This window comes from Callospermophilus lateralis, chromosome 15, assembly GCF_048772815.1.
Source record: "Callospermophilus lateralis isolate mCalLat2 chromosome 15, mCalLat2.hap1, whole genome shotgun sequence".
Classification (NCBI taxonomy): Eukaryota; Metazoa; Chordata; class Mammalia; order Rodentia; family Sciuridae; genus Callospermophilus; species Callospermophilus lateralis.
This window is the reverse complement of record NC_135319.1, coordinates 16,327,764-16,347,863: the sequence shown is the minus strand read 5'-3', so window position 1 is coordinate 16,347,863 and position 20,100 is coordinate 16,327,764. Positions and strand designations below refer to the sequence as shown.

Genomic DNA, 20,100 nt, shown 5'->3' with positions numbered 1-20,100 from the left:
TCTGATTTACCAGAACAAGCAATTCTTAAGATCAATAACCCTATAAAGTGGGTAGTTTCAAACAATTATTGCAAAAGACCATATTTTAAAAAGGCAATTTAAAATACTTGATTCCAGAGTAATATACAAATAAACTTAGCACTAAAGGAAAACAGCAGGCAGTATCAATTCAGAACTCTTTCAATTTTTCAAGAATAGAGACTGATTAGGTTAATACCACCTTTCTAAAACAAAGCAACTCATTTAAAAGCTAAACAACTCATGTTAACGTAATTTGATTATAAAATTAGAAACCACAATTATATTTCAGGAACACAGTACCTTAGTGATATTAAAGGATACTTCTGATTAACCTGGCATAGAAAATTACGTCTTGAGCCTTCACATCCTATACCAACTCTATACCTCTGGCCATATGTTTAATTTGTTTGGGAGTTTAAGATGTGGGGATATGTTTCTGTTAAGCTAATTTCAAATCTTAAGATAGAAATGAAATTTTTTTTAAATTCCCAGATACCTTAAATGCTACTATCTTATGACTCTTTCTGTTCAGCTCACCCTACACATAGCTTATTGTTCTTCCAAACTATGTCTTATTAAACAATACTGAAAAATTAAATAGATAAAAAAGTTATCACAAAGGCTATAAAAATCATTAGCCGTAAGTCATTTTTTAAGCTTGATTCTAAATAAAACTTAATCCAAAGGGCACTTGGAGAAAATGGCACAAATTTTGCTATGTAAAAAAGTAAATTGAAATCATAGGCTCAAACTCCTAAAATTTCTGATGGCCTACAACTTAGGTTCTTAAGGGCATAGCGTTGACAGAAACTTTTATTGTTATTTAAAAAAGGCAACACTTCATTGTTTTCCCTTGAAAATGTTTTTCTAATTTACTTGCAGGGTAAAGGTTAAGGGAAAACGAATAATAAAAACTGGCCCAGTGCTCAGTAATTGGGCTTCCTGCCTACTTTCCCCATTCCAAAGGAAGAGGAGACACCATCCTACAAGAAATAATTTCATAGACAGCTGGGCTTTTGCAGTGTCAGTCGGCACCTGATGCCCCATATCTCCTGGTTCTTTTTGTTTCCAACAGTTGGCCTGGCAATGGTGGTGAAATAGGAGCAATTATTTTGCAGATGAGGAAGGGCTTCCCGTAACAGTTGAAGGGTACCATCTGGCATGATTCCAAAAACTTGTAGTGTTTTTAGTGTGGGAATTTCTCCAAGTTCAAGTAGAGTTTCAGGAATTATATCATAGCACCGACTGAGTGACAGGTGTTGGAGGTAGCTGAGCTGGAGAAATTCTGGAAAGCAGTCATGCTTTAGCATGACACTGTCACTTAAGTCCAGATGGACAAGGTTGGGGCATCTTCTAACTAAGGTTGAGACATCTGATTTCTGAAGATTCTTTCGGTAGCCACTAAGATTCAGCTGGGTGATGGTCTCTGACACATGTGCGACAGCCACCTGCACGTGCTTTTCAGTGAACTCATAGCACCAGGAGAGGTTCAGCTCATCTAGTCTGGAACAGCTGCTTAGCAGAGTCTTCAGGGCAGACTCAGAAAATCCAGAACACCCACAAAGGTTGAGTCGTACTAAATTTGAGTTCTGCGCAAGATTATTGACAATGGGATCAGAAAGCTGTAGGCCTTCCAGGCTTAGATTCTGCAACTTGGAGCACTGAGAGAGAATGCCATGGAGGGTAGATACGTTTATAACTGAGTTAGACAGATCCAAGTGCTGGACACGAAAAAGGCTGCAATGTTCAACCAAGGGTTGGTCCACAAATGATCGGGGGCAGCGGAAGGCCACCACACCTCGAGACAGCAGACGAACAATCACATCTGGGTGTAGATTTTTACCTGTGAGGTCCAGGGTTTGCCAGAGAGATTCATCAAACGCGAGGCAGTACCACCTCTTACAAACACCGGAGACTTTCAGCAGATCGGGGAGGCAGAGACAAGAGAAGATTCCCAGGAGCAGCTCATCTGGGAGAGAGTCCCAAGAAACACCTGTGCATGGCGTCCACTCAGATATAGAATATTTGGGGGGAGGAGGATTTGAAAGAATTCCAACCCTGCTTTGTCTTCTACCAGGCTGCTGGTTTCAGTTGTGAGTACAGGTTAATTTCAAGGCTATTCTGGAACTGGAGAGTGGGCACATAGGATGAGGTTATATTAAAGAATATAAAATATATGAAAAATGTTCATCATCGCTAACAATTAGAGAAATGCAAATCAAAACTACTTTAAGATATCATCTCATTTCAGTCAGAATGGCAGCTATTATGAAGACAAACAACAATAAGTATTGGCGAGGATGTGAGGAAAAAGGCACACTCAGAGATTGCTGGTGGGACTGAAAATTGGTGCAACCACTATGGAAAGCAGTTTGGAGATTCCTTGGAAAACTGAGAATGGAACCACCATTTGACCCAGCTATCCCTCTCCTCGGTCTATACCCAAAGGACTTAAAAACAGCATACTACAGGGACACAGCCACATCAATGTTTATAGCAGCACAATTCACGATAGCTAAACTGGGGAACCAAACTACATATCCTTCAGTAGATGAGTGGGTAAAAAAAATGTGACATTTATACACAATGAAATTTTACCTAGCAATAAAAGAGAATATAATCATAACATTTGCAGGTAAATGGATGGAGTTGGAGAAGATAATGTTAAGTGAAATTAGCCAATCCCCCCCACCCCCCGCAAAAAAAACTCAAAACAAATGCCAAATGTTTTCTCTGATATAAGGAGGCTGATTCATAGTAGGGTAAGGAATGGGAACATGGGAGGGATAGACAAACTCTAAATAGGGCAGAGGGGTGGGAAGGGAAAGGAAGGGGCATGGGATTAGAAATGATGAGGAATGTGATGAACATCATTATCCAAAGTACATGTATGAAGACACGAATTGGTGTGAACATACTTTTCATAAAACCAGAGATATGAAAAATTGTGCTCTATATGTGTAATATGAATTGTAATGCATTCTGTTGTTATATATAAATTTTAAAAAAATAATTAAAAAGTAAAAACAAAGAACAAAAGTTCATTCTGAGTTTCAACATTTTTTCTTGAATAAACTCATCCTTGATTGCTGCAAGCAGTTGGTTAATTCCTAGAATTTTAAAAATGTTTCATTGTAACATTTTCCTGACGATTTTCTGATTGTTCTTGTGGAAAAGAAAGTTTTAGGATGTTCTTACTCTGTCATTTTCACTGACATCCTGACATTTCAAATTTTCCATATTTATGCTTAAAAATGTTTTTATTAAACTTATACAAAATTTAACATCTGTATTTCATGAATCTAATCTCTAGGTTTACTCATTAGTCAACAACATTATTTGTTTTATATTTGGATATTATTCACACTTTGCTGTTTTATTGTGTTTTCATAATAATCTAATGAAAAATGAAAACTAAAAACTGAAAATGTTATATATTTTATGGTAACAACTCTTGATTTTGTTTTTTTCCCCTTGTATTCTGATGTTTCTGAGATTTGTTTGTTTTGTACTGACAATAGAATGCAGGGATGCTTAACCACTGAGCCATATCCCCAGCTTTTTAAATTATATATTTTTGAGACAGCATGTTGCTAAGATGCTTAGAGCTTTGCTAAATTGCTGAGGCTGGATTGGAACTTAAATCTTCCTAACTCAGCCTCCCAAGTTGCTGGTACTACAGCCACACCTACCTGTTTCTGGTATTTTTTAAAAAATTTACATTTTATAATTATTTGTTTCTTGGGAGTTTTGTTTGCTTGTTTTTTACTTTTTGATATCTAACTTTGACTTAATGTGAGAAATCTCTTTGCACAGTATTGTGTAGCAGCTAATGTCTCTTTTTATTCTCTGATTTTTTTTATTCTGTTTTTTTAGGTCTCAACCCTTGTTCTGAATGGGTCAGTGGTAAGACAAGTGGTAAATCTAGTCGTAAGTCAGAGATTGGGTTCAAATGGCTTCTTAAATGAGAGTTCCACTTGTTCTTGATAGATCTGTGTGTGATTTGGAAAGAACATTCAATATTCTGGAAGGTTCCAAGACTGCTTTAGCTTTTACTTTCTGCCTGTTCCTCCTGGGGCAGGTGCGGGTGTGTAGAGTACTTGCAACCTTTAAGTCTCTCCTTCCAAATAAGCATATATCCTACCTGTCAGCAAAAGAGAACTGTGGAGGCATGTAGTCCTTCCATGACTTTCCATGATTAAAGGCTCTTCCTGTTTATCTACTGACAAGATTGCAAGTAGTAATGATAATGGCAGTGGACATAAATGTATCTTCTCTGTTCCGGGTCAAGTTAGTAGCTTTTGTCAGCAAATACTGATTTTCATGGTTGGTGTCCCTGTTAATGCTACTGAGTTCTCAGAGAGGGGAGGGGTGATGATAGGAGCAGTGGGCTCATGCCGCTGTCATTCAAATCTCAGCAACTTCACATGATTGAATGTTTCTTTATCTTTGGCCAGTTTCTAGAGTTTGGAGAAGATAAGGTGGTTTGTGACAATTTTGTCCCCTTCTGTAAGTACTTTTTTTTTCTGATTGATTTGGCAGGGGAGTGAGGATTTTTCACTTCTTTACCCATTATTGTTAGCAGTGCCTTCTGTCCTTTTCTCCTTGGCCTGGTCTGGTTAATTTCTATCTGTCCTTTAGTGTCAACTTCTCTGATTGCTTCCGTGACGCCATCCAGCCTAGGACGGATGTCCTTCCTGTTTCCAAGCTATTTTTTGTGTAGCTTTATTTAGCCTTTATTAGTTTATATTAAGAGTTCCTGTTGACACATTTGTCTCCAACACTGGCTGAAAACTCCCTGAGGGAAGGAACTGTATCTTCTTTCCCTACTTGCCTGCAACTTAAAAGCACAATACCTGACATTTTCTAAGAGGCACATAAAGATTTATAAAATTGCTTTTAATATTTGTATAAAATTGCTTTTTAATATTTTTTTACCTTCATGTGTATACTGTTTCTTATACTAGACTTTAACACTGTTAGCAAAATCCAGTTTTTACTGTTTTTTTTCACAGATATTTGCAAGATGCTATATATCCAGTGTTAGATTATAGTATTTTAGAGGAGTAGTTGAAGCTTTATGCTGGACTAATTACTTCATTCTAAAATGTCATGAGGGTGCTCATCTTCTTGGCTTTGCACATTAATTAATGAACTCATTTATCTGTGCCTGGATTAACCACGCCACATTCCTTGAGGGGTCAACTCCTCATCCCTGAAATCTCAAAGATCAATAGATACGGGAATCATTTTCTAATGCATTCCTGTTCCATTTTCTGCGAGGCTAATTGCTATCCCCACAAACTTCCTCTCACCTGTGTCTCTAGAAATGCACTTATCATATCCTATTAAAATGGCTATTTACTTTATGTCAAGAAAGTAAAGTTTACCTTTATATCTTCAGCACCAAATACAAAGACTAGTATAGACTAAGCATTCAGAAAGATTTGAAATAAATTTATTAAAGTATATTTGATTAAAAGCTTATGAAATATCTAAAATAATGTTTGCCCAAGACCTTATTTTTTAAAAAAAAATATTTATCATTTTTAGTTGTAGTTGGACACAATACCTTTATATCACTTATTTATTTTCATGTGGTGCTGAGGATCAAACCCAGGGTCCCACACATGCAAGGCAAGCGCTCTACTGCTGAGCCACAACCCCAGCCTCAAGACCTTATATTTTAAGACAGAGACCTATCTTTTACATTTATGTCTTTCTCCACACAGTAGTAGGTAGGTAATTAAATTGAATATTTTCATATTGACCCAGATTGCTTTTTTTATGTCTAAAGATTTTATTAGTAACACTTTCTGAGACGTTGTGCTCCATTTGTGTACAATGAGTTGAAATGCATTCTGCTGTCATGAATAACTAATTAGGACAAATAAAAAAGATTTTTAAAGAAAATAAGTAGCACCTGTCAGATACTAGTCAAAGAATATACTAGCAATCTTCAGAATAAAAGTAGTACAAGTCAAAACCTTTAGTTTAATATTGCCATTAAAATGCTGTAGATCTTGAGTAAAATTTTATTTTATGGGAGGCTTAACACTAGGCAATTACAAGAAGATGTTGGTACTTGTCTGAACTGTCCTATTCAACAGCTTAGGTTTAAGGAATGATTATTTACTAACTGCGTTATCTTTGGCAAGTATGTAAAGTTTCCCTTTTTGAACCTCAGTTTTGGCATAAGTAAAAAGGGGATAATAGAACTTGGATAAGAATGCTTGGTACTTTGGAAACCCCAACAGATGTTGGCTATCATTATTTTTATTGCAAATTTTATTACTATTGTCATTTTTGTACCCATGCACGAAGAAAGTGGGAATGTTTCACATCAGGAAAGCTTAGAGCAATTTAGGCACTTCCAGGTAAACTTTGCCTCAAAAAGAAAAAAAATATATATATATATTCTCATACATCAGAAATAGAGACAGCTTCTCTCTGAGCTAAATAAATTCTAGTATGCCAATCCAATAAAGGTACTGAGCATAATGCTAAAGAGAATAAACACACATCTGAAAAGCAATAAACGTTTTCAATTCACTGAATTTCAATGTCAGTTAAATTACTACATAGTGTACATTTTACGGAGACATGCTGCCTAAAAGATAATTAAAAGTCTTTAAATATGGATGAAGTAGTTTCTCCTTCCCTAAGTAATTTACGCTATATTAACTTGCAGATCAGCATGCTGCAAGGAGACAACATGGTATCCTCTTATGGCTCTTTGAAGTTGGAAAATCCTGAGGTAGTTTGTCATAAGTCTCTGCATGCCTCAGTCCCTCCCTTTCTATGCCCCACTCTAAATCATCCTCTCTTCCTGTCTTTTATACTAACACATTCACTAGCATGTATTCTGCTTTTGGTAAACAGATGGCATTCACGAGTTCTCAGGTACCAAGTCCAGTCACAGCCCCCAGGATATGTGAGCCTCCTTCCTCAGCATCAAAAGACACTGTATTGACCAGACCTTACCTGAGTTACAGGAAGCATGTTTGTATTTGTTTTCCGGTACTGGGGGTTGAACTCAGGAGTGCAGTCCCAGCCCTCCCCCTTTATTTTGAGACAGGGTCTCGCTAAGTTGCTAAGCCTGGAATCAAAATTGTGACCCTCTTACTTCAGCCTCCTGAGGATTACAGCTGTGGGTCACTGCACTGGAAAGTATGTTTGAAGAGCTATATCAAGATTGCCTTTTAGGTTTTCTCCCCTTCTTTTCAGAAAAGTCTTTCTTAATGGAGGTGATTTTACATATAATAATGACATTGTGAAAGACAAAAATCTGTTTATCAAAAGCTATTTAGAAAAGGGGTTCAGTGTATGCATTGGGTGTATCATAATGGCTCTTTTATCGTTTCCTAGAAGCCATTGGTCGATAAATGACAACAAGGAAGAAGAGATAGTATGTTCACATAATATTCCAATCTTTTACACTTGGGAAAATTGCCTCCTTCCCATATTCTACGTAACTTACTGGGTGTACTTAATGGCCATTCTTAGAACACAGGCTTCCTGAAAAACATATTTCAAGCTGAATAACGAATTTCATTCCTTTAGTGGCATGAATACTTTAGCAACTTATAAGAACTGTGGATACTTTTATGCAGGAAAAAATTGCATAGAATTTGTCCAGCAAGCATGCAAGTCACGTGGTTCATAGGACTTCCAACGTACAAACGATTCAAAAACCTAACTGGTATGTATGTTTGTGTATGGCATATAAATGAGCCTATGTTTAATTTAATGAAAACTGACCATATTATGAAGAATGTTGATATTTGCTTTTCAGTCTTTCCATCAAAGGGAATAACAAAACAGATTGGAAGGCGCAACCTGTTACTTCAGGGTGCTGAATAATCATCCCTTAACTACTTGCTTAGCTCAATATTGAAATTAGAAAAGTAATTGCACCTGCCTTGAGACTAGGCCAGAGGAGAGTATCATAAGCTCCTGCAAAGATACAATTTCACTTCATGTCTTCGTAACTACACAGTACACACCTATAATATTCTTTAAAAACTTCAGGCCATTACAATTCTGTATCTTTCCCTGCTATCTATATTCTCCATTTTCTAGTACTTTCTCTTTCATTCCTTGAAAAGACACAATTTAAAAATATAAATCTTTGCTTCTGAGAAATAATGGAAAAAAGCAAAAGGAGAATTAAAAATAATAATAATGCAATGATATGAGTATATATTTGGGGAAAGAAAGATGCCTTGGTTTGGGACGTATGCAAATGAAATACTGATAATAATAAAGAATAATTTATCTTTCTCTCTAAAGTTTATGTAAAGGCACCATATAATAATAACTTACAGAGTATGGGAGAGAGAAAATGTGGAAGTTTATTAAAACTATGCAGTAGGAGGCCAACTACAGAAAAAGCAGTTTTTGTTTTTTTTTTTTAATTGAATGCTTATTTTGCTTTTTTCTATTTTGGTAAAATGTACATATGATGAAATCTACCATCTAAACCATTCTTAAATATACAGTTCAGTGGCTTTAAGTATATTCATCTTGTTGTGTGACAATCTCTACTGTCTGTCTCCAGAAATTTCTCATTATCCCAACCTGAAACTCTGTGTTAAATTAAAAAAAAAAAAAAAAAAAAAAAAAAAACTATTTCCCTTTTCTTCTTTTTCTCTTCATGATTTTCCTTTTCTTTTTTCATCAATAATGATGAACTGCCAATTTAAGATAACTGCATAAATGACTGGTTGCTTAGGCTTGGGAGGATAAGATGCTTTCCTAAATGTGTATTTAGAATATATGCTAGATTGTAGCAGTGTTTGACCTATTTATATGGGAACTCACTTTACTCTCTCTCAAGCTTATCCATATAATAATGTTTTTAATAATTCATTTCCAAAGCAACATGTGCAGTCTAGTGTATTTCAATCCAAAATTTGAATGTTAAAATGCAGGTGTATAGTCTAAAATTCCTTAATTATTTTTTTTAAAAAAATCTTATTTAAATAACCAAGTTAGATAAGAGAATAAATAAATTAGCAAAATGTTTTGCCCATGATGTGTGTAAACACAAAATAAAAATCTGTGTAAAACAGGATGATGCCTAGGTGGCTAGGTATATCTTTTTCCTTAAACAAAGACAAAATAAATCTGCATTAACTACAAATGCCTATCTCACAACTCAAAATCCATAAATCTTGTCAACTCATACAGCTGTGTTGTTTTAATCCTGCTTGGTGTCTTCATATTTAAAGATTTCACCGCCACATTTAAGAATCCTTGAGTAGTGATTAATTCAGCTAAATTTTCAGTCATTTTGTAGGTAGGAAGTTACTGGCTCAGGACAGATGGTTGAAAACTCTGCAAGTAATCATTAATTAATAACCCCACTGACTTTCTTCTGAAATTTGCCTTAATATGTGTTTAAAAATGAAAGCTTAACTCCTAAATTATTTTCTAGGATGGGTTCTAAAACACTAGCTGTAATGTTTATCCTCCCTCCCCTCCCCCGCCCACTGGTGTTGAAATAGATCAACAGACAAGAATCTGGAAAAACAGTATTGCCTGTTTCAACTCTGTCACCAGAGTAAGACCCCCTCCTCCCAGGGCTCACAGAGGTGATTCTTCAGCCTCTCCTCTCCTCTCTGATGTTAGGAACTGTGAAAGGGTTTAGATTCTGCCCTACTCAGAAGTCAGCAAGTTATCCCACTACACTTTAATACATGCTGGCATAAGATGCAAAAATTAAGGTTCAGAGTCAAAAGACTTTACTACTTGTGACAAGTGAACAGAATGAGTGTCATGATTAAATCAATTTCTCATGACCTCTAAGTGTCACAGGGTTGAGTAGAGGTAGACTGAGGCTAATTATATACACATACATAATCAATTTGTATTACCCTTGCATTACACTGAATTTTAAAAAAATCCTCAATTTTGTAGAGAGGTTTCAAGCAAACCTGTTCAACTTTTGCCCCATTAGGGAAGAAATGAAGATGTCCCAGGATCTTCTTCTTTGTCCATGTAGGAGATTTAGAACTTAATGCAAATAATGAGTTCTCAGAGTTCCTCAGTTAGAAACAGAAATTAGGACTCATTCTACGACACTGCTACATTAAGTTGGTTCTCTAAGTTTTCTGTGCTCTTTATATATTCTAGAGGGCGAAATCTCATACAAATGATATGATATTACTAATGTGATTTTTTTCCATATTTGAAATATTTATTTATCCTTTATTTATTCACAAGTTTATGTCTCCTCTTACCCTGCTACTCCTGGATATTTTTCACAGGTCAAACCCATTGGAACTTGCTGAGGTGTGGTGTTGTTTTGCCCTGTGAGCCAGATCTTCTGCGGTGTTCAAAGCCCCAGGACAGGGTGCTTGTTATTATTGCATGGAGGCTCACTAGGGCCGGGGAAGATTTTCTCTGCACAGTTACACTAAGTGCCTAGCAAGGAGTCTTTCTCAAAGTGCTCAGCAAAATGGTCTCAAAGGAGTGTTTTGACCTAAGTAAAATCATCCTGAGACTAATAAGGATTGCAATCCCAGGAAAACACAGATTCAAATAGTCTTGAAAAATGTTCTCTGAGGCTTTCCAAAATGGAACTGTGTTTATAGTTTTAAACTACACGGGACTTGAAAATTACATCACTCCCTAGTTAGGAATTACTATTGGTGCTGGCAAAAGTTAGATTGCTTTGCATGAAAGGAATTGGGTGTGGTCTGAGGCTCTGGGTTGTTTGGAAAAGGGATCCATTAATTATACAGAAGGTCAGTAGAGAATAATAAATGTTTTGAAGGTCAGCTCGCATACAAGGGACATTCTGCAGCTCAGTTCACAAGGTCAGCTGTGGACTAGCAATGGCCTTCCAACTCTAAACACCTCAAATCCATGTTACTTCATTTTGAGCTTTTTTTTTTTTCATTGCAAGTAGCTATCTGAAAACATTCACTAAATAAGTGTTGAGTAAAAGGTTGAAGGAATAAAATAATTGATAGAGTTTTTTCAGACAAACAGAGCTTCAGATGATACTGAGGCAATTTCAGTAAAATGAATTACCCATAATATGGACTAAGTGTAGTTATAAAGAACTTTGCTCATATGTTGCTATTACCATAACTTCAGAGAAATTAGAAGTCCCAGAACAACTTTGCTGTGCTTGTATATATTTCCACGGGTTATAAAAATCTTTGGATTGCCTATGAAAGGAAGAAAATATAATTTCTTCTTTGAACCCCCATAAATTAGTAACTGGGACAGATTATTATTAACGAAAGAAAGATTAACAAAGAAAAAATAAGCAATTTTAATAACATATGCATGTCTATCACTGTAGAGAGAGAAACAATTCTCTCTGGAAAATAACTCTCTCAAAGCAATGGCTTGGAACTCTGTCTTAAAAAGCATTTTAACAAAGAATAATAAATCCCATACTGATGAGACAAAGAAGCCAGAAGTTCCAGGTTTCAGAGGGAAGGTGGTAAAGTCTGTGATTTTAGCAAAGACTCCAAGCTGATAAGCAGCTGTCTCCTCTAAGGAAGGATTTACATTTCTGGCTTTAGGCAGGAAGGAGAGGGGCATACAAAGATGGTTTCTCTCTGAGAACCACTGTCCTTTCATCAAGCAAACTAAGAGAAACTGGAGAAGGTCCCTCTGCATTTTCAACTGTCTTTAGCATAACAATCTTTTTTATTTTTCTTTTGTAATGCTGGGAACAAAATCCAGGTCTTGCATGTGCTAGGCAAGTACTGTACCAGTGAGCTACAACCCCAGCCCAACAATGCTTAATGTTTTAGGGAGAACTATTTTTATTTCATGTACAAATTTCTACATTTTTACCATATAGATAATAAGCTGAAAAGGAGAGAAGAGAATGAAAAAAGAGGAAAAACAAATAATAACCATGATCAGTGCATAAGGAAGAAAAGTAGGAGAAGGAGTAGAAATGAGAGAGGTAAGAAAAAATAACATTAAAGAGTAAATTTCGGAAATTACACATATAACTAAACATGATCAGAGATGTCATACAGTGTTCTTTGTCTAACTCTAGAAATTCAGGACCGTGGAAATATGAAAATTTATTTCAAGAGTCATAATTGCTTTAGAGTAAAATATTTCTCTGTGATTCCATATATGCATATGTTATGTCTATGTATATTGTTGGTATAAAGAAACTATAATATTTAATTCACACACTGTAAAGTAAGTGTTACTGCAACGTTAAAACATACATCTGGTCTTCATTTGTGAGGTTCTTCAGTGCAAGAAACTGTTTCTGGAGAGAATTGCTTCATTTCTTTGTAAGATAGCGGTTTCTTTGCAGGTGAGAGTATATTTTATATACCCCAAGTGGGGAAAAGGACAGAGGAATATTGAGGTTAGCTAGAGGTAACATGAGATCTTTGGAACTGAAAGTTGGTTACATTTGTGATTTAGATGGAGTTGAAGGTTATTAAGCATGGGGATGTTTCAGGGGAATAGCAATAAAGAGAAATATTCATGCATTCATTTTTGTTGAGTCCATGTGTTCCCCATTTGAGGTACATAGTTCATTAGACTGCAGGCATCTCCTCTGATCACTCACTTCTTAGTGAGTCAGGTGCATGAACAATTGCTGTTCTCCACAGTAGACTGAAGAATTAAAATCTGGAGCTATCTGTGTCCATTTTTTTTCCCCATTAAATATTTAGGATGATTAGCCAACTCATAGAAGGGCAGGAGAAAAACAGTGGCAGTGTCCCTACTACAGGTTGAGGTTCTGAGATCCAAAGCTTCCTGAATCTACTCTCTGGGATTCCCATTTTAAAAAGTCAGAATATTACACCATCTTGATTTTTTAAAATGTAAAAATGATAACTAAAGGAATTATAATTTGGTGTGAAACATGCAATAGACTCCCATTTCATTTATTTCCACCTTCCCCCTTTCCATTTGATTTTAATATAGTAAAAATGAGGGAAGGAAGTAGGGAAGGGGACAGGAAAGAAGGTAGGAAGGAAGAAGCTATCAAACGCTCTAAGCTCAGAGAGTAGACTATGTCTAGCTCAACTGTGTTGTTTGTAAAAGCATTCATGGGAAGTGATGATATTTGAAGTCTAAATAAGATCTATTAGATCCGTGAGGTACTGCCTTGAAACACACTCCCCCAAACACATGAGTTTCTGTCATCTGACCTCAGGAGGGCACACACATGTGTCTGTGGTAAACCGAGATGACCGAGGCATAGCCAGACTTGTAGAGTGTCAAGTGATAGGACTCAGCGCCGCTCTTTATCATTTCCTATCCTCTAGCATTCTGGGTAGGAAGAAGACATCCACATGGGAGCTAACCATTCAAAGACTCTTGATGCCCTGTCTTGGGATCAAGAGAACATTCTTGCCATGTTGATTAGTAAAGGCAAATCTAAAGGCTATTCTATGTCAAGAGTTGAATTAGATAAGAACTCTATCATTGCAGAATGTAGAGTCAGGTTATTAATTAAATTCATTATTTCAATTAGTCTATTAATTAAGTAGGTATATAGATAGGTTTTCATATATGTGTGTATCTGCAGAACAAACAGTTACATGATTTATTATATAAATAGATTACAATGTAGCATATAATCTGCCTCCCTGCCAGAGGTTTTTCACCTGCAGAGTTCATAAATTAGTGTTAAAAATCGAAATGCTTTGCCGGGTGTGGTGGCACATGCCTGTAATTCCACCGGCTCAGGAGGATTAGACAGGAGGATCACAAGCTCAAACCCAGCCTCAGCAATTTAGTGAGACCCTAAGCAATTAATGAGACTCTGACTCACAATAAAAAAATAAAAATAAAAAATGCCTGGGGATGTGGCTCAGTGGTTAAGTGCAATAGGTTCAATCCTTAGTACAAAAAAAAGCAATATTTATGTTATGTGTAATCTATGGTTATCATATTTATATTACCTTTTCAAACATGTTTGGTTCCAGTGTTTTGAAAAAAACTGTGTAAATATAAAGAGCAAGAAATGAAAAATTTCTGCTTAATTTTTAAAACATTTGTCTTCTATTAAAACCTGAATAAATGTTTGGGATGACCTTCAATTACATGTGTTACCTGAAATTTACAAAGAATGACTCCACAGAGAATGTCAAAGATAATAAGTGGTTATTTCCCCCAAAAAAGCTTGATTGTGAATGTATTTTGACTATACTTGAATGAAATTTTTTAGGTGGTTTGATGAAAGTGCGAGTCTTGTAGCATTCTGAAAAGCAGGTATTCAACCTCCTGAGAGGCCGAAAATCTAATATCACCAGAGGAGTGTCATATTGACTCACATGTTAAGAAACTGTGAAAAAAGTAAATGATGAATAGAAGTTGTAAATATCAGCCCATAGGGAGAGTCACAAGGAAAACATTGCACATATTAATTTGAAATCAGGCTAATTCTGTATGATGCCTCCTGGAGAAAATTGCAATAGAACTAGAATAGCACCCACTTACTATGGGTATGTGGTAATTGGTTCCTGGTTCTCTTTAGAAGGATATTCCAATTAATTTGCTCTCTTGGATGACTGGAAAATTGTGAACTAGAGGCATTGAGCATGGACCAGCTGCTCCTCAAGATTGAATCAAATCAACAGGCATGTGGCTGCATGATGGGGGCAGTAGGAAAGCGCTGGAATGAAAGTCAAGAGAGTCAGTGACCAGGTAAAACCCAGAAATATTAGTTTTTAGAATGATAAAAGAATTAATAAAAGAAAAAGATGAAACCAGCACAAGGTGGGGAGACTCAGTGTGGGTGAGGAAACTCCCCTTCTGCTGGCTGAAAGATTGGCAGCAATCTCAAGAAATTCAGACTCCACTATGTCACAGATATGCAGTCTGAGCAGAGAGCAGATTTCATGTAGGGGACCTAGGCCAGAGAAGAATTTCACCCCACTTGCAATGCAGATTCAGACAGTGCCAAGACTAGGAGCCAGTTTAAGAGGGACTCCATTGTATGAGTTTACTGACTGGACAATCATAAACCAGACTTTTTTTTTTTTTTTCAATCTCCAAAACCCAACAGCCAGTCTTCTTTTCAGTAGGCCAGTAGGTGTCCACCCCAAGTCAGCATGGTTTCAGGAAAAGCCTGTAACATAAACCCATTGAAAACTCTAGGCAACAGATCTGCTGGTCTGCCAGTCTGCAGTCTCAAAGGGCATCCACATGTAGAATTGGTGGTTGTAATGACAGGATGCTTGTCCAGCTGTAGGAGAATTCATGAGGAAGCTGGGTCTGGGAGTGCTTTAGTTAGTTGGTTTCCATGGAAAACTGAGCACATAACTGCCCTCTCCAACACAGATCCCTTCAGGTCTAGCTGACCCTCCCATACCCAGAGGCATTCTGTGATTGGAAGGTCCACGGTGGTTGCAGCAGTTTGCTGACACTTTTCTCCATTTCCTTCTGCTCTTCCTCATCATCTCTCTCCTCTTCCTTGGCTTCCTCTTCCTTCCCATTCCCTGGGTTGTCGGTTACCACCCAGAGACACAGTCTGGGTCCAGGAAAGAATCTATGGCATGAATCCTTTGAAAGGTCAAGGTAGTGGGAGATGCTGACTGCTGATCAGCTGAGCAGAGGAAGGTGAGAGAATTTTCATTTGAAGTTGGGAATTTGAAGTTACTCAATCTTCAGCAGAGCTGCCAGAGTGACCTCAGCAGCACTGAGCTGGGCTAGGTGAATACTGTATAGACAGGCTCCATAGCATGTGTACTTCACAGGGCTTTGAAGCAGGATGCTGATGTAGATGTGGGGAAAATAATAAATACAAAACACCACTCAAGTCAGTTGATTTAGTCCTAGCCTCCATGCCTGGAGATATCCTGAGGACACTCTGCCAAGGCTTGAACACTTGCCATGCCCCCAATTCTTGGCAGATTCTGAATCTGGAAGTTTCCAAAAGAAGTCTCTCTACTTTGAATACCTCAGCAAGGAGGAATTTTGATTTTTATTTTGTTTCTGTTGTTTTCTGTATTGGTTTGTTTTAATCCCCCTCCTTATTTGTTTTACATACTTTTATACAATTTCATGTATTTATTCCTTAATTTGTTAAATGGATTTATTCTTTTTTTCTCTTTCATTTTTATATTATCTCCTTCTTTTTGTCTTTCTCATTTGTTATCTTTTTTGTCTCTTTTTCCTTTAATTTCTTCCTTTGTTTTTTTCTTTCTCTTTTCTATTTGTTCGATATAGTTTCAAGTTAATGTAACTTTCTTTATTGCCTAAGCATTCAATCTATTCAATAAATTATAGAACAATAATGTGCAAGCAACACATACCAATAGCATTTTTTCTTTGATTAGTATGATTTCAGAGAAAATTTTCAATGATTTTTTTTTTTACTACAAGTTAGTAAATGGTGTGGTTACAAGTTATCGCTGTTACTGGTTGTTATTTTCTCCTCTCAGAGTGTTCTGAGTACTTATCATAGCACATTGAACCTGTACCATGAGTGCATTGATGCAGAGATATCGTCCTAGCCCCAGAATCATTATAAAGAGAAAGCAACTTATTGAAAAGATGCTCACTATCAGTGGAAGGGACATTCATCCAAAAAGATACATACTTCTCAATATTGAAATACAAGAAACATGAAAAAGCAAATTTTATAGGTCCATACTTAACTGAATCCAAAGATACTGAAGTGAAAGAAATGTCAGACAAAAAATTCAAAAAGTTGATTGCAAAAATGGTCAATGAATTAAAAGAAAAACTAAAGAATGAGCTAAGAAGGACAATACAGGATATGAAAGAATCTTTCAATAAAGAGATAGAAACTCTGGGAAAGAATCAAGCAGAAATTTTGGAAATAAAAAAAATAAGTCAAATAAAAAATTCAGTGGAGAGTTTCGCCAATAGACTAGATCAATCAGAAGCAAAAGTATCAGGCCCAAAGAAAACATTGATGAATTTGAGCATTAAGTATTTTGATAATAAAGACAATAAGAAAGTATGAACAGAATACTTATTAATATTAGGACGCCATTAAAAGGGCAAGTTGAAGACTCATAGATTTGAGGGAAGGAGTTTAGACATAGGCCCATGGCATAGAAAGTTTATTTAGTGAAACAGAATATTTCTCTAATTTTGGAAATGGGTTGGATATACAGCTACTGGAGTTGTTTTGAACTCCAAATAGACATGGCCAGAATAGAACTTCTCCAGGACATTTTGTAGTTAAAATGCTAAAAATTTAAAACAAAGAAAAAACTTTAAAATCTGCAAGAGAAAAGTGCCAAGTCACTTATAACGTCAAGCTGATCAGAATAAGAGCAGAGTTCTCAGCAAAAACTCTTACGGCCAGTAGAGCATGGAACAATGTATTTCAGGTCCTGAATGAAAGTAACTGCCAAGCTTGATTACTATATCCACCAAATATTGAAGGGTAAATAAAAACCTGCCAAGAAAAGCATAAACTGATAGAATTCATGACCAGTAGGTGATCATTTCAGAAGATACTTAAAGGAAGCATATCATAGAAGAAGATTAAAATAAATATAAGAACACACACACACACACAAAAACATGCAACTCATTAGAAACGTAGAAAAGTTAATTCAACATAGGAATTAATCAAATATTAGAAATAAAACAAAATGACAGAAAGTAATATGTGCCTCTCTATAATACCACTGAATGTAGATGGCCTTAAATCTCAAATTGAAAGAAATAAACTAGAAGGCTGGAGAAAAACACAAGACCTTACTCTTTGCTGTCTTCAAGTTGAACAGGAAGCTCAATTGCAAAGATACTCATAGATTAAATATGAAGGAATGGAAAAGTATATTGCCTTTGCATGGAGTAGCTATTCTCTTATTGAACAAAGCAGACTTCAAGTCAAATTTAGTCAGAATAGACAAAAGAAGGTCATTATATGTTCCTAAAGAAGATAACAAAAAGAAGTTATAATGATTGTAAATATTTATACACCAAACATTGGTGCACCCAATTACATAAAAAAAGGACTACTCAAATAAAAGAAAGAGCAAGTCCCAAAATAATAATAGGGGGTGAATTCAATATACCAGTATAACTAATTAATAGTTTATCCAAACAAACAAAAAAATCTACCAATGGCCTGGGGATGCAGCTCAAACGGTAGCACACTCGCCTGGCATGTGCGGGACCCTGGATTCAATCCTCAGCACCACATAAAAATAACATGAATATGTTGTGTCCACCGAAAACTAAAATAAATACATATTTAAAAATTTTCTCTCTCTCTCTCTCTCTCTCTCTCTCTCTCTCTCTCTCTCTATCTCTTAAGAAAAATCAACCAAGATATTACAGAGTTAAACCATATGTTAGACAAAATAGATGTCAGACATCTATGGAATGTTTTACATTACAACCTTTGAAATCCATTCTTTAAGTTGCTCATGGAACTTTCCCCAAAACAGTTCATGTATTTGCTTAATAAATATACAAAAAAGGAATGATATCTGCATTTTATCAAATCATAGCATTTAATCAATCAGAAGCAAACAAAATGATAGAAACCATACAAACACATGGGAGTTGAATAATATTATTTTGAATAATGAGCAAGACTCTATGAAAGCTGGGGATAAATTAAAAATAAAACAATTAGAATCAAGTGAAAATAGAAACACAACATACCATAATCTGTGTAATACAGTAAAAGCAGTTCTAAGGAGAAACTTTGTAGTTATGAATACTTACATTAAAAAATCAGGAAAATCTCAAAAAAAAAAAAAAAACACCAAATGATAAAAAGTCTTAGAAAAACAAGGATAAACCAATTTCAAACCCAGTGGAAAAAAGGAAATAATAAGGACCAGAGCCAAAATTAATAAAACAATGAATAAAAAAAGTAAAAATATCAATGAAAGAAAGAGTAGATTCTTTGAAAAAAAATAGATTGATAACCACTTAGCCAAATTAACCAAAAGAAAGAGAAGCTTTAGAGATTAAAAAGGTATATTTCAACAGGCAACTGAAATTCAGAGGAGAATCGAGGACTATTTTAAGACTTTTATTTAAATAAATAGGATAGCTGGAAGAAATGCATGAATTCCTAAAAACATCTGATTTACCAAAACTGAGCCAAGATGATATAGCAAACCTAAACAGACTTCTGAACAATAATATTAAAACAATAATAAAAGGCCTCCTAACAGAGACCAAATAGATTCAAAGCTGAATATTACAAGTCATTAAAGGATCTAAAACCAATGCTCTTCAAAATGTTCTAAGAAATAGAAAGGGAAGGAAAACTTCCAAAGTCATTATCTGAAGCCATTATCACCATGAATATAAATCTTTATTTCTTTATTTTTTCATAAAAGAACAATAACTTTTATGAACATAGTGCAAAAAAATTAATATGATACATGCAAAACAAATTTAGTACCACATTCAAAGATCATGCACTGTGATAATGAAATTGGTTTCACTTCAGGGCTACAAGGATGGTTCAACATCACAAATTAATAATGTAATGTATCACACCAGTAGAATGAATAATAAAAAAATGATTATCTCAATATATGCAGAAAAAGAATTTAACAAAATTCAACATTACTTCATGATAAAAAAAAACCCTTAAAGAAACTTGGAATAGAATGAATTTGCCTCAAAATACTAAAGACTATACCACAAAAGCCAACATCATACTGAATGAGGGAAAATTGAAAACATTCTTTCTAAAATCAAGACTAAGGTAAGGATGTCAACTCTCATGACTCCTACTCAATGTTGCACTTGAAATTTTAGTCTGAGCAATTAAGTAAGGGAAAGAAATAAAAGGTATACAAATAAGAAAGGAAGAAGTCACATTGTCCCTCCTTGAAGATGATATGATCCTATTGAGAAGACCCTAAAATTTCTACTAGAAGACTTCAAGAACTTATAAATAAATTCAGCAAAGATAAAGTACAACATCAAAAAAAAATCAATGGCTTTTCTATAGATGAATAACTGAACAACGAAAGAGAGAGAGAGAGAGAGAGAGAGAGAGAGAGAGAGAGATATCCAAATAACAATTCTGTCCATGAAAGCTTAAAAAAAACCCAAAACACAACTATAAATAAACATAATTTGGAAGGACAACCTTTCCAAGGAAAGTTATAC

The 20,100-nt window shown here is 35.5% G+C and overlaps 1 protein-coding gene across 1 annotated transcript in view; it reads right to left on the bottom strand.

Moving 5' to 3' along the window:
• Window positions 1–979: 979 nt before the first annotated feature.
• LOC143381521 (S-phase kinase-associated protein 2-like) overlaps window positions 980–20,100 on the bottom strand; it is a 48,062-nt gene continuing 28,941 nt past the window's right edge. Inside the window, exon 4 of the mRNA XM_076835173.1 lies at window positions 980–2,102. Coding sequence (XP_076691288.1) covers window positions 1,020–2,102 — 1,083 coding nt within the window. The 3' untranslated portion in view covers window positions 980–1,019. The remainder of the gene's footprint in view (window positions 2,103–20,100) is intronic.